Raw genomic sequence first — 15,076 nt, forward strand, 5'->3', positions numbered from 1 at the left:
TATAAGTACCTCAGTAAACTTCAATCTGAAAATACTGTTGATACTCAGAATTTTGTTGTAGTCAAATATGTAACATAAGTTAAAAAAAAGTTAGCAAAGTTTAAACTTGAGGCAAAGGAATTATTTTCTAAACAACAAAAAGTAGAAATAAAAATTGTAGAATGATTCAAATGTTAGAAGTTTTGACAAGCCTAAAACCAAACGAGATCAATTTATAAATTTATTATTCAATTTGAGAAATAAAAATAGCTCAACACTAGCCTCTACACATTTTTGCCCTGAATTGTTGCCTTGAATTGTAGAAGCAGAGAAATAAAAGCCAAAATTATCAAATTTGCATCAAATCTCTTAACTCATACAAATTAAGCAATAATATCATCTAATATTGTATTCAATGACCCTCTCAGAAATTGAAAGAATAAGTGTCTGCATTAGAGGAAACATATATTCAGAAAGAATTTATCACATACTTGCATAAAATGAAAATTTATTGGTTGTTCTGCTTCAGCAAGATATATAGAAGTTCATTACTAGGTTTTGCTCTCATCAATTGGTGGACTTCATATATAAATCCAAGATTAAGGTAGAAAATGTGTAATTTTACAATTTTAGATATATAAAAACAATGTTTAATATGCTTACATGAAGTTAGAGAAGGAAAATTTTAAGCCTTTCCAATGATTTCTGCAACATTGAATCTAAGCATAGCAGTCCTGCATTGTGTTGTTTATATTGAGTAAGTAAACAATGATTCCTTAAATAAGCAATAAAAATCTGTTGTTGAAAGATCCTCTTAGGAAACAAGAACATGAAGAATTTACTTTATTTAGAATTCCAAAAACTGGAATTTTCCTAAGCTGAAAGTTTCTTGAGTTACCAATAAATTTTTGAAATTAGAAATGTTGGATTAGAATTAGAGATACAAGGTATTATGTTAAGTTGATTAAAGTTAAATGAATTACCTGGACAAACTATAATTGAGAGATTCTTATTGACCATCACCTGTCAAAGTTCAAATGAGATTAATAACTTCAAAATTAATAGAAAAGATATTGGATTAAGTAAATATCTGGACAATAGTACAGGTGTCATCAAGACATTTTACAAACCTTTGATGGAATTAGATGTATCTGTGCCATTAGGAAAATTAGAGAAAGAAGCTCCCATCATCAACTTCGTACTCCTTTGAATTGTAGATGAATTTGCCATCTATTACAACTTTAGGAATTTGAGCAATCTTTGAGGAATATTTTCCCCTAACATTTTTCCATCGTTTTATAAGCAGTGGACAATCTGTAATCCATACAGACTGAAGTGAGGATGGCAGGGTTTGCAGGGATTTGAGCTTTGGGCATTTCTCAACTGATAAATCTTTGAAGTTGCCAAGATCGGGAATGGATCTAAGGTTTGGGCAATCCGCAATCCCCAATTGTTCATGAGAGGTATGGCTGCTCAGACTTGGAATTAATTTGATCCTTGGGCAATTGGAAATTATGAAATCTGTAAGAGAGGTGAGGTTGCTCAGATCTTGGATTGATTCAAGCTGTGGGAGATTAGCGATGTTCAACCTTTCAAGAGAGGTGAGGCCGCTGAGACTTGGAATTGATTCAAGCTGTGGGAGATCACGGATTTCCAAACTTTCAAGAGAGGTGAGGCCGCTGAGACTTGGAATTGATTCAAGCTGTGGGAGATCACGGATTTCCAAACTTTCAAGAGAGGTGAGGCCGCTGAGACTTGGAATTGATTTGAGCTTTTGGCATTTCTCAATGTACAACTCTGTAAGAGAGGTGAGGCCGCTGAGATTTGAAATTAGTTCAAGCTGTGGGAGATTGTTGATTCGTAACTCGTTTAGAGATTTGAGGTTGTTCAGGTCTGAGATGGATTCAAGCAGTGGGAGTGAAATGATATCCAAACTTTCAAGAGCGGTGAGGTTGGTCAGGTCTGAGATGGATTTAAGCTGTGGGAGGGATGATATTTGTAAATATTTTGGAGAGGTGAGCATTCTCATTCCCATTCCCTTGTCATCTTCACATTCATTAATTAAGAGTTGTCTAAGGCTGGTGGGAACACCTTCTCTCACCGACAATTTTGGACATTTTCTTATATGAATAGACTCAAGGCAAGGAAGATGGTGTAGACCTGAAGGTAAGGATTCAAGATTTTTACAATCAATTAAACTTATTTCTCGAAGACACGTGCTATTATCAAAGGACTCAGCAATTGACTTTAGCTCTTCACAAACAATAATATAGATGGATGTAAGTGCCTTAGGGAGGTACTCATTTCTACTAGATGATAATGTTTCCAGTGCTTTGCAATAACCAACATACAGGTAGTTGAGTGTCCCAGGCAACGGACCATCTAATGATATGCACTTGAGAGATTTGCACCCAAAAACATTTATGGACTCAATAAGAGAACAAACACTTAAATCCTTCAAAAATTTCAGTTCTTCACAATTTTTAATCCTAAGCCTTTTTAGAGATAAAGGTAAGGCATCGCTATCAATGAATGTTAAACTCTGACAGAAATTAATATAAAATTCTTCCAGAGATGATGGTAGCATGCCCCTTCCAATAGATCTTAGATTCTGGCACTTACTAATCTCAAGAGAATTTATACTGGAAAGAAAATTGGGGTTTTCCAAACTTTGCCATGGTTCCATAATCTCTTCATGATGAGCAATTCTCAAATGAGATACTCTTTGAGAACCTTTCTTTAATTTATCTTCAACTGTCGAAATATTTGCAAGATATTCAGAATCCAAATTCTCAAAATCAATTGAACCATCATTACATACCATTCCTTTGCAATTATTAATTTCTAATTTGCAACCTATAGGATAATTTGATAATGAGACCACCAACTTTGGACAATCCTTAATAACAAATCTTTCTAATGAAGAAAAATAATTAGGAACTTCTCCAATAAGTTGGGGACATTTTTCAATAGTAAACACACGCAAATTAGAGAGCCATGACAAATTTGCTAACCAAGATGGAAAACTTTCACCACCATAGCCTCTGATTGTGAGTTCTCTTAAATTGATAGGAGGCTTTAGCTTGTCAAGTAGATTCATTTCTACATTTGTTGCCTGTGAGTTTACTTGATATCCCCATTCTAGTAACAAAACTTTTAGTTTGCTCATATTGCTTAATATTTGCCCTGGTATTTGATTTGAACCTGTCACATTCTGTAATTCTGAAATGTGAAGCTCTCCTTGAAGAAAACTTAAACTCCTCAAATCTTCCAAATAAGAACGTGTATCCTCTCCCACAATAAAATTAGACAACACTTGAAGATTTTTCAACTCTTTCATTCCAAGTGGCAACTTTTTCAATGAATTTCGACCACTTATATCAAGATGACATAAATTGGTCAAATATCTTATGTTAGAAGGTAACTCCGTGAGATCAGAACAATCTTTCAATAACAAAGTTTGCAAGTTAAATAATTGGCACGTTGACTCAGGCAAACTTCTTATTTTAGTATTAGAGAAATTGAGATACTTTAGATGTATCATATCTCCAATTGAGGCAGGTAAATGAAAGATTTGATACCCTTCAAAAGATAGTGCTCTCAACATTTCAAACTTTGGCAATAAATCAAAAATAACAGTAGCACTTATATAACAGATTGACTTAGGCTTCACAGGCAAAAATGTTCTTAGACTTTTTGCTTTTTTCAAGGCTTCAAATTTATTTTTTCCAACATAATAATCAGATTCATAAGTAAAATAACGAACTTTTTCGAAATTTTCTGATGGCTCAACAATATTTTGTTCAGATCTAAAACTGATTCCTTCAAAAACCCATCGAGCAAGATCATGAACAAGATCATGCATAACATATTTAGAACTATCACTACTCAATTGTTGGAAAAGCGACCTTGAACATAATTTTTTAAAACACTCACTTGCCTCATCCAGGGCCTTTTGAGATGGTTGAACGATACCCTCCGCAATCCATAAAAGTGCAAGTTCCTTCTCCTCAAATTCATAATCCTGAGGAAAAATTGAACAATAGCCAAAACATCTTTTTAGATTGGAAGGAAGATAATAATAGCTTAGCTTTAATGCTGGGAGAACGTGATCACTTTTATTAGATGTACTCCATATTTTGCTTTCCAATATATTTTCCCATATATCACTTGGCTTAAAGCGTAGAAGACCACCGAGGGTCTTTGCTGCCAGTGGTAGACCGCCACACCTTTCAACAACTCTCTTGTAAATTGAATCCGAAATTTGATTAGGAACAGCAGCTGCAAAAGTCCCAAATGCATGCTCCTCTAACAAAGACCAGCAAGCTTCGTCGGATAAAGGCCTTAATTTATAATGAGGGCATCTTATTTCTTGTGCAACATCCGTATCGCGTGTTGTCACAATCGTCGTGCTTCCAGGTGCACCAGCTGTGAAAGGAGACATGAGCTGTGCCCATTTCTCGGACTCCACCTTCCAAATATCGTCTAATACTATCAAGAATTTTTTTCCACTTGCTTCATCTTTTAGCTTACCTTGCACTGCATTTAAATTATTTGGAACAGAGGACGAGAATTGCTCAAGAAGTGCCTTTGAGATTTTGAGAACGTCAAAGGTGGTTGAAACACACACCCACGCTTTTTTCTCAAACTTGAAATCTTCCAACTCCTTGTGATTGTACACAGCCCGAGCAATTGTCGTTTTGCCGATCCCTCCCATGCCGACAACTGCTATTACTTGAAAGTTGGTACCGCTTTTCACCATTTTCAATAGTTCGGCTTCCTCGTCATTTCTGCCATAAACAACTTGTTCAGGTGGGAAGCTTGAAGTTTCCTCTCGTCCTTGAACTACAGCATTACTTGATGTCGTTCCAGAAAGCACTTGATCACCAAGTTCAGCTAATCTTTTTTGGCGAAGTTTATCCAACCGGCTATTGATTCTTTTGATCTTGCACCCCATCTGGACAGCGAACAAAGGACTAGAGAAAGAAGCAGGGAGACAGCTAAATCCTCTGCTGGAGCTAGCCTGGTGTTCTGCCTTGCGTTTGTGTCGCAAAGCTTCGTAGGCAAACTCATCCAGTACGTCCTCAGCATCATAAGCCCAGTGTTGAAGATTGCCAAGCCAGTTCTTAACGCTTTCACCTGAGAGTTGCTTGTCTTCCGCATCGCGAAGAAGATTTCCGATGTGTGTCAACTTTTCCTTCAGCTCTTTGATCTCTGAATCTACCCCTCCGACAAGTTGCCGGGCAAAGTCCCGCACTTCATTGGACCCCAATATCTTAAACAACCCCTTAATGAGTTCGGAGACGATGGATTCAAGAACGACTTCCATGGCTCGATTGTTGGAAATAAGGAAAGATTTAAGATTGTAACAAGAAGGCAAGAAAGTGAGAAAGAAAGAGAAAGTTGTTAATTTTGTTTATAAGGAGAGTGCTCAAAATAAAAGAATGTTTGAGTCACAAGTCATTCTTAGATAAATACCTTACTTATTCTTGAGATAAAGAAAGGAAAGGAATCTTTCAAATGTTGTTTACAGCTCATGCCTTTAAAAAAGAAAGAGGAATAGAGAGTCATTCTTTGCGCCTTTCCTCAGCCATTTGGGTCTCTTCACCCTTAATCATTCTTCATAATTCACTCTGTATATATTTTACATGGAAAGGACAGTCTTCTTATATACCACTCCTCTGCTTTTAAATTGTACAAAGCAAACGAGATTCTCTGCTCGCTCTCTGTTTATAAGATTTCACTGAGAATTTTCCCCTTCTCAATTAGGTCATTTCTGGCTGTGCCATATAGGCTTGTTTCCAATTTTAACAAAAGGGTTAACTTATTAGAGGTTAATGAATGTTTGCAATTAAGGCTTGTCACAACCCAAAGCTTCAGCATCACTGAAATGGTGATGACTCAATAACAAACAGGCAGTGCTTTAACATGTTTATTATCAAACCTTTTTCTGCCTAATTAGCCTGAGGTTTTATTGGTTACAACAAGTATATAAGATTAGTGAAAGAAAGCCATAAGACAATCACACACACAAGAACACCTAATTTACGTGGTTCGGAAAATTTAACAGGTCCTCATAATTTCCAAACACCATTCATGAGTCAAACAACATTATAAACAGAGAAGCCTGCATTGTCTCCCTGCCACTGCAAATATTCCTCGTCATCACAATTAGTTCATGGTACCATGGCGACATGATGAAGCCCCAACTTTAGGAAGAAGCAATGATCTATTGGCTTGTGGCGTTGATCATCTTCAGATTTTCTTCAAATCTCTACCATGTCGGTCTTAATGAATTTCACTTTCCAACTTAGTGGCTACAAAGAAAAAGTATGAAATGTGTTCGGCCCAACAAAAGCAACTTTCAGAACATTATTTAAAGAAATTACTTAGGGATGTGAGACTGTTCAGTTAATTTGTTAAGGACTTGAGATTATTTTATCTAGTACTTACCTCAATAAGATTTTATCATATGAACGCTGGTAACACATATGATGGATGTGCATCATATTTTGATGAAAGAATTTGGACAGAAGATAAATCTGCAACTTCTCTGAAACTACTTAGTCCAAGTTCATTTGCATGGATTCCTCCAGTAGTAAATACTGACTTGATTCCAGCTGCATTGGCTCCCATAATATCATGCTGAAGGCAATTGTCCACAGCAATAGTCTTTAGTGTCAACACCGACCATGTTCATCGCTGATTTATTATATTATCTGATGAATTATTACAGAAGTGTTAAAGCAAAGTCAACTGCACACGTACAATGATATGCATAAAAAACATAAATAACTGAACAATTTTACCAGCTAGATCAAGACTAAGGGATGGAGTGACCTTATTTGGCTTGCCCATCCATCCCACTTCACCTCCAAGGTTTTCATATTCGGATGCCAATGTACCTAGAAGGATCAACAAAATTTACATCTCCATTGGTAGGATGACAAAATTCCAAAATCTGCAATTTATATATAGAGAAATTCCGGGTTCTATGCAACAGGCCAGAATGTGAACAGAATCACTGACAACAGGTATAAAAATGTCACAACACAGTCAAAGGTGCCATCTCAGAGCAAGCTATTTTCCCTAAACAATGTTGCCGCGTACTAAAAAGAATGGAATTTATTGGGCATAACACGCAGAGACCTTGCCTCAACAGTCACACAATCTGGATTGGCTACAATCATTGAAATTTTCTTAGCTGCACAAAGCTCCGATATTTTTTCAAGACCATCAAGACTAGTAGAACGTGCCTTTCCCGAAGGGAGCCCCAAAGCTTTAGTACCATGGGGCAAAGTAAACTCAGCTTCTTCTACATTCTCTACGACTTGAAGGCCAAGCCCCTATAGCAAGAAATGCTTGAGATATGTATAAGCATATTGAATTGACTGTTAAGTGGTTATACAAACAATCACACAAACCCAAATAAAGAAATTTTACTCATTTTGAATGAACTAAATAAAACAGGGGTGACCATCTTACAATGCTACAATGATTATCTTTGTGATAAATGAATAGAGCACCTAAATATGTTTAGACACTTAAAATTGGAAGCACATTCTTAACAACCAGGTCACAACTTTACCTATTTCCCAAAAGGTCACTTTTTTTTTTTTGGGGCCCTTGGGAGTGAGAGTTTCAGCCCTCTGAGAATTGCCAATTTAAACAAGTTGAAAACGGTTTATTCTTCAAACAAGGATTTATAGTAAAAACCTTTCTTAAATTAATGCTCATCTATTTCTTTATTTTCAGGTACCTTACATTGATCAAACAAGGAAAGAGAGAATCCTAGGTAGTTACATGTTATTGGAATTAATTGAAGCACCAAGAGAATTAGATGAAAAATAGCTATAAAACTTTAATACTGGCATACCTCAAGGCATATAGCACTACGATCACTCCAAGTCAAGTGAATGCAAGACCTTCTGAGTGCTGCAAACCAAACATCATCTCTCCTATTTATAGTATAATTTATGAAAAAAAATGAGATGTGTTATACAACTCTAAACAATGTATAAAAAACAAACAAGACACACGTCATCCGAAGGATGAAATATGACTGAAAAACAATACCTTGAAATAAAATTTCAGTGAAAAATAAAAAATAATAATAATCAGAAACACATAAGGAGAACAAGTTAAGAAAGTAGAATTAATGTGAAAAGGCTTCTTTTTTTTTTTGGCTAAGCTATCAATGTGAAAAGTTTAGAGAAGAAAATTGGTCTTTTGACAAGCACTAATCATGGAATAGATGAATCACTGATTATAGTTCTCCATTCAAAAATTACGAGTCAATTGAACCACCAAGAAAGCTTATTTAAAGTGCATGCTAAGAGAAATGAAATGAATACGCTGAAATAAGAGCTAGCACAAAAGCAAAATACATGTTGAAAGAATATGGGGTCGTATAAAGTAGGAGCAAACATTGAATTCGACATAAGAGTTGAACTATGTAAAATATTAATTCATATTGAGAATATATGATTTCTTAATCTTTAATTTTAGAAGGTACAATACCCAACCTTTGCAAGTATTAATGTGTTAATTCTCCACTAGTGATAGCTCCTACAAAGACAAAAGTATTAAATCCAAGGCTCATCATCTTTTCCATCGTGGTTGAAGCACACTGTGAAGAGTTACTTATAATCACCATTTATGCACCAGTGGTTACAATCTTTTCTATTGTCACCCAAAAAGAGAAATTCAAAACAATGCACTATCACATCATTTATATAGTCAAGATATCAACCCAAAAATCTTAAGCGAAACATTCCAAGGACTAATATAGAAAATAAGGTGACATTCCTTATTACATACACATCCAAAGCTTATTACCAAACATACAACCAAAAACAATCAAGCTCTATCACTATCGACACCTAACAATACACAACCCAAGAATTTAAGTTGTCAAACAATCATCAGTATCCGTACAAGATGTAGCCATATATAAAAGCTCTCCTACAAATTGATGTGAAATAACATGCTTGTGCATAACAATAAAGCTTAGAAAAATTTTGACGTGTCACTACTGCATGATTGCTCATCTACATGAATGAACAAGTTTGTACAAAAAGTCTACACATAGCATTACTCTTCACTATCCATAGTGCCAAAAATACAAACAACAGGTTCAAAGTAATTTATAAAAACTAATATGATGTGATGTGATCAGATGAAGCATAACAATGAAGCTAATAAACTTCGACATGTCTCTACTGCATGATAATCATTTTTATATATATATATATATATATATATATATAGAGAGAGAGAGAGAGAGAGAGAGAGAGAGAGAGTAGCATTACTCTTCCGAATATTGATATCAGCCTAAAGCAAGAATTCTCAAATGCTAAAACTCACATATGAATACGTACATGTAGAAATTGCACCAGGATAAAGTTATTTTCCATCATGAAGGACCCCAAATTGATTCAAGAACCACGCTTGCACAAACAAACAACAAAAACAACACAAGTATGCACACACCAATGACGAACAGTGATGTCTACATCATATATTAAATTCAACAACTTTCAAAAATTGCATTCAAATCCCTCTATAATTTGGCTTAATTCTAACTACACTCTTCAGTTAAAAACCAAAGCTTGCTTCTAGAGATTTATCAGAAAATTCTCAAAAATTATAATTGTAAAATTAAAGCAACCACTTTATCAAATATTTCACACAAAATATTAAGAGAAAATTCCGCATAAACTATTACATCCATTCGTTTGGAAGGAAAATAATTAGAAATTTCCCCCAGAAATTGAATTGGCGAAGTGGGTTTACCTTGAAATGACGCATTTATGCGAGGTGGCTAAACCCATCGAGGCTCTTTAACAGGGGGGTGTCAGTAGATTGAAAAGAACATTTTGCCATCATTTTCGTTTCAGAAAATGAAAATGTTTTCAGTGTTTTGGAAATTTCTGTGTTTTTTCTTCTGTTATTGATAATTTTTTCGTAACAGTATTTGGGTTTCAAACTCTAAGCCGATAACAATTTGCAGCCTCCAGCTGTCAGAGCCGAAGGGTCAAGTAGGAGAGGACAGGAGGAGTGAAACAAGGAGGGGATCTATAGAAATCATAACTTTGAGGCCTTTTGAAATAATTCATTTCAAGATATTAACGTAAATTCCTTGTCCCACCCAGCGTTTGGAGAAATTAAGTGTCACCCTTCGAAATCTTAATCTGTAATCCAAAATGTAATTTTGTGACGGAAAGGTGCAATTTTATTAAATTACGCTAAGATGATTTGAGTTAAATTTAGCGAAATTTTACCTTTTCGGATGTGATTTAGGCCAATCGCAAAAGGCTAAGTACCATTCAGCCCTACTCTGCCGCCTCCAAACATTTTTTTCATGAAATTTTAACACTTATTCTTTAATTATAAAAAACCTAAATCCTCATTCATGCAGGAATTCTATTGATACCTTCTGTTAATATAAATATGGGATAACGATTTTACTTTTAACAAATAAAATAATTATTTTACCCTTTATTATATAAAGAGCAAATTTTGGTATGTGTTTGCAACGGTTTAATTGGATTAGTTAATATTATTGTTTTTGAATTCTATGTTTATAATTTAGCTAATTTTCATGGATTCCAAATTTAGTGGATCTGGTAATTTTTGATTTAAAAGAAAGAGAGAGCAACTTGCTTTTCTTGAATTCAACAATTGAAGTAATTTTTTTTTTGAATTCAACAACTTCAAAAAGTGCGTATGATCTAGTTTGATATGATTTGACAGATTTTTAAAATTAAATTGAAAAAAACAGTTTCAAAAATTTTTAAATCAAACCAAACCAAACTGAAAAAATAGGGTTTGATCCAGTTTAAATTACGGTTTAAATCATATTTATTAGTATTATATAACATATGATACACATTATATTATATGATATGATATGATATAGATAAAAAATAACATGATACATATTATATTATATGATATGATATGATATAGATAAAAAATAATACGTGTTATCTTTACGACTCGAGAAATCAAAGACCAAGACAAAAACAATATTGCATCAAACATTTTCAAGCACAACTTTAAGATATACAAATATAGTTCAATCTCTTCCAGTTGGAAAATACCTGAAAAACTGAAATAACCAACCATTTAACAATCCATTTGAATGAAAATACCATATTTACCCTCCTATAAAGAACAAATGTGTCCTGTGTGTATCATAGCTGGGATGCAGTGCTTTAGGACGAAAAAGCCAGACTTTCTAATGACGTGAACTAATATTATTGAAATTTACATGAACTCTTATACTAATGACCCACACTAGTAAAGGGAATTGATATGCTGTGTATAAGCTATAAAAGAAATTCTTTGATTCCAAGGGCATATATATAAAATGAGGTTTACTATTGTCTAAACACAGTGACATATAGGAGAGACATGAATTTTAACAATTTAAATTAAGAAACAGAACAGTCACAAAATAGCTAACATTTTGGAACCAAAATTGAGCTCTAAACCAAGAAATTTACCTTATAACAAGAAAATTAAGCAAACTATAATGTTTACTACTGCTTTCTCTTAGGTCTCAGTTTCTCTCTTAAGCAACAAAATTATATATTTGTCGTAGTGTTGCTTATTAAAAAATAATTTGAAAAATTTTAACTCAAACTTAATCAAAACATAATTTTAAGTAATTCGATTCGATTTTATAATTTAAATCGAATTATACATACCTCTAACAACTTCAATTCTTAGACCAAAAATGAGTCTCATACGTATATAAAAAAAAAACCTTCTAGATTTAGCAGAAAGAGAACCGCTTATGTCGTTGTCTTTGGGGTTACAACAACATCGCTTACCGTTTAAAACGTTCAATGAGGTGCTGCCATCGTCATTTTCACCGTCACCGTTAACCGTTCGCCGATTTTTACACTCGACTCACTCAAATTTGCAGAGGATACTCGCTCAGATCAGAGGCCAATGGAGAGGCAAAAATGAAGAGACTCTGATTGCTTTTCTTCAATAGCGTTTCAAACTTGGTGGGCACGTGCTGCACACTGATTCGTCCTCAAACGAAAAAAATTCTTATTTTAAATGCAAATTTTTATTAAGTACGCAAAATTACGTAACGACCCTTCATGTGTCGAATTTCTATTGGCTGTTTCATTGTAAACAAGTCCATAGCCGTTGATTGCTGGAAAAATTATTTCACCCGTTGATTACAATTTAATTATTGCAATTATTACTCTGACACAAAGGCCGCAAAAGGGCCACCAAGTTTGTTTTTTACTCAGCTGCTTTTCCACTGCACGACGCATGTCCATCAGCCATGATGCCACGCCATGAAGAATTAAAAAATGGTCACTTAATTTGCCGAAACGAGACAAAAATGACGACGTTCATTTTTCAAATGTTCAACGTGTCAGCGCCAAGGTGATTGCGTTAAATCCTCAGCCGCCTACATTTAGTCCGTCTGAGAATTTCATTTATATAAACGAATTTTTTATGCGTTATTTCAGATTAAACAAGCCAACTCAATTGACTAAACTGCCCTTTTTGTTAACGGAATGCACTATCATTGACGGCGTAGGAATAAATGTTTTCGTAACTAGAGAATGAAAAAAACCAACAATAGAAAAATATTCTAGATATAGGAAAATATCCTATATATATTCAAAATATATTTTAATATATGGTATCTGCATAAATGCTTCAAGATTTGATATTTGTTATCTTAGCTTAAAGAAGAATGATCCAATCATGTGTTATATAATCTATTAGATAAGATACAATTTGATCATCTTAAATATTATTTTTTGGTCTTTTCAACTACTCTGATTATTTTTATTTTTTCTTCTTTTTCACTTGTTTCCCTAATGCGGTACATTCAATGACAATGTTAATTTTTCTTTTCAAAAATTGATTGGTGCTCTTTTTGAATGTTCTTTCTTTTGTTTGTTCCAATCACTAACACGAACAGAGGTGCAAACCATCTTGTAACTTTTTCTTGTTTGTGTATGTCATCTTAAGCTTTTTTTCTAGTTGACCAATTGAACTATATCATACATCTGTATAAGAAATATCATAGTGAAATACAGATATTCCAATTTGTTTGATATTTAGGCTTGTTGATATTTGCATGGCCTGATGGATTGAGTGTCTTGTACCAATGGTTAAGATTTGGAAGTAATTATAACTTGGGTAAAAATTATTATCATATGTTGCTGGTCGTAAGAAAATATTGGTCGTAGCTATTTTTTTTTTAATGTTTTATCATCTTTACATGGTTCATTTTTCTAGTGATCATATGGATAAAAGGAATGTTAATATTTTTGGGAGATTTATAACGTGGAGAATTGCTATACAAAAACCTCAAATTGGTGAGAATATTCACCCAAGTTATTACTTTGTTGAGTTATTATGTTCTCAAAATATATCATGCATGTTTCATCTGTTTCAAAGAAATTTTCAAATTTTCTTATGGGTTTATTCAGTTTTTTTCGTATATTAAGAGACATTAGACATATAAGAGAAAAGTAAAAAGGATTTTTACAATCTCATCCTTTAAAATCTGCAAATTTTCTTCTTCTGCTTTTTATTCCTCAATCAAATATTATTGTGTATTTCAAATTGTTTATTTTGACGGGGAGATTGTTAATTAGGGTTTATACTTACAATTCCTGCAAGATAAGACACCAAATGCAAAACAATAAAGAGAGGAAATGACCACTTGGGACAACAAACACACATGACAGCAAAAGAGTAGAGTAGCAAGAACTACCAAATTTTGAGAGGGTGCGTGGCAACCTATGGGAAAGCTTGACTGCAATGAGGATAAAAGGAAAAGGGGAGGATCCAAAAAGAATTCAAAGAAGAAAAAATGTAGTCATGACCTTTCTTTCCTTTGAAATTTAAGAATTCGATTATTGAAAGATTAAATAAAAGTAAAAAGTAACACTATACAAAAATTGATCATTGGTAATAAAAGACATCTTAAATAAATGTTGAAGGATAGTATTACTCCAATTAGGGATAAATATAAACTGAATCAATTCAAATCAAATTGATGTTTGATGTACTTAGATACAAATTTGAATTGAAGTTTTAGTTCAATAGCTTATCTTAAATCCTTTTTTAGTGTTATTTTTTATTTTGTTTTGTTAATAATACTATTTATCTCATCAATAGCATTATTCAACTTGTTAGTACCCTTCCAATATTATCTTCTACTAACTCGAATTTAATTTGAACATCTCAAAATGGATTTAAGTCGAACTCAAGGCAATAATGCAAACCCAACTCAATTTAATAATCCAATATGTAGGGTTGAACTCGAGCCGAGCCGAGCCAGCTTGAGCTTGAGCTTGGCTCGGCTCGGTTTGAGCCCGAAACGAGCCAGGCTCTGCTCTGCTCGATCGAGCTCGAGCTGGCTCGATAGAATTTTTTTTTAAATTTTTTATACAAAACGACATCGTTTTAATCAATATATATTAAAAACGATGTCGTTTTGATAATAAAAAACGAGTCGAGCCGAACCAAAAACGAGCCGAATTCTAGTCGAGCCGAATCGAGCTCGAACCGAACTTGAGCCACCTATATATAAATCGAGCTAAGCCCGAGCTGGTTGCGAGCCGAGCCCCTACCAATATGCAGAGCTCACAATGATGGGCTATGATCCAAAGCTAAAGGAGTGGTCCAATCCAAAAAGTTTATTACAAAAAGTTAATAAATAACTCAATTCAAACCATATCACGTAATCCAAGCAACCCAATGGAAAGTCGATGCTACCCAATCTCCAAGGCCCAAAACAATTCCAAAAAATAAAGGGAAAACCAATCTCTCCAAGGCAGTAAACAAATCCAAAAATAAAAGAAATCAAGGCTATCGTACGTTCTCACTCCAACCGAAGGGCACAAGTCACAGAGGCACTGCGGGAGATAGTGGTTGTCGGAAAAAAAAAGGAAACCCAGGATTGACTCGAGCTGGAAACACAACTTTGTGGTCTGAGACAAAATATTCAAAATAGAGAAAAGGAAAATATCCATAATATATTCAAAATATATTTTAACATTGGCTACATGTAAGTTGCTTTAGTGATTCAAGATTTGATATTTCT

General features: G+C 34.1%; 5 protein-coding genes across 18 annotated transcripts in view; 1 reads left to right on the top strand and 4 right to left on the bottom strand.

Annotated features, from left to right (window-relative positions):
* The window catches only part of LOC123220620 (putative disease resistance RPP13-like protein 1), an 87,311-nt gene that overhangs the window by 55,450 nt on the left and 16,785 nt on the right, over positions 1-15,076 (bottom strand). The gene's annotated exons all lie outside the window — the stretch shown is intronic.
* The window catches only part of LOC123220646 (putative 3,4-dihydroxy-2-butanone kinase), an 83,800-nt gene that overhangs the window by 7,905 nt on the left and 60,819 nt on the right, over positions 1-15,076 (top strand). The gene's annotated exons all lie outside the window — the stretch shown is intronic.
* LOC123220594 (putative disease resistance protein RGA3) overlaps positions 1-15,076 on the bottom strand; it is a 215,099-nt gene that overhangs the window by 2,389 nt on the left and 197,634 nt on the right. The window lies entirely within an intron of this gene.
* On the bottom strand, positions 46-10,844 carry LOC123220619 (putative disease resistance protein RGA3). Of its 3 annotated transcripts, none has more exons than XM_044643113.1 (6): positions 9,775-10,844; positions 7,856-7,937; positions 6,789-6,884; positions 6,433-6,698; positions 4,096-6,296; positions 3,865-4,003 (listed from the first exon to the last, which is right to left on the bottom strand). In XM_044643113.1, the coding sequence occupies exons 5-6, from the start codon at positions 5,306-5,308 to the stop codon at positions 3,996-3,998; spliced, it is 1,221 nt and encodes a 406-aa protein (XP_044499048.1). In that variant the 5' UTR covers positions 5,309-6,296; positions 6,433-6,698; positions 6,789-6,884; positions 7,856-7,937; positions 9,775-10,844; the 3' UTR covers positions 3,865-3,995. The 3 variants fall into 3 exon arrangements, 2 of the variants coding, with proteins under 2 accessions (XP_044499048.1, XP_044499049.1); XM_044643114.1 differs by having other exon boundaries at positions 3,866-4,003; positions 4,174-6,296; positions 9,775-10,843; XR_006503078.1 differs by lacking the exons at positions 6,433-6,698; positions 6,789-6,884; positions 7,856-7,937; positions 9,775-10,844 and adding exons at positions 46-426; positions 643-713; positions 963-1,002 and having other exon boundaries at positions 1,110-4,003; positions 4,096-4,416.
* LOC123220824 lies at positions 6,448-9,812 on the bottom strand. The gene is made up of 5 exons (XM_044643409.1): positions 9,775-9,812; positions 7,856-7,937; positions 7,129-7,325; positions 6,908-6,971; positions 6,448-6,624 (listed from the first exon to the last, which is right to left on the bottom strand). The coding sequence occupies exons 1-5, from the start codon at positions 9,810-9,812 to the stop codon at positions 6,448-6,450; spliced, it is 558 nt and encodes a 185-aa protein (XP_044499344.1).

This window comes from Mangifera indica, chromosome 7 (assembly GCF_011075055.1).
Source record: "Mangifera indica cultivar Alphonso chromosome 7, CATAS_Mindica_2.1, whole genome shotgun sequence".
NCBI classification, from domain to species: domain Eukaryota; kingdom Viridiplantae; phylum Streptophyta; class Magnoliopsida; order Sapindales; family Anacardiaceae; genus Mangifera; species Mangifera indica.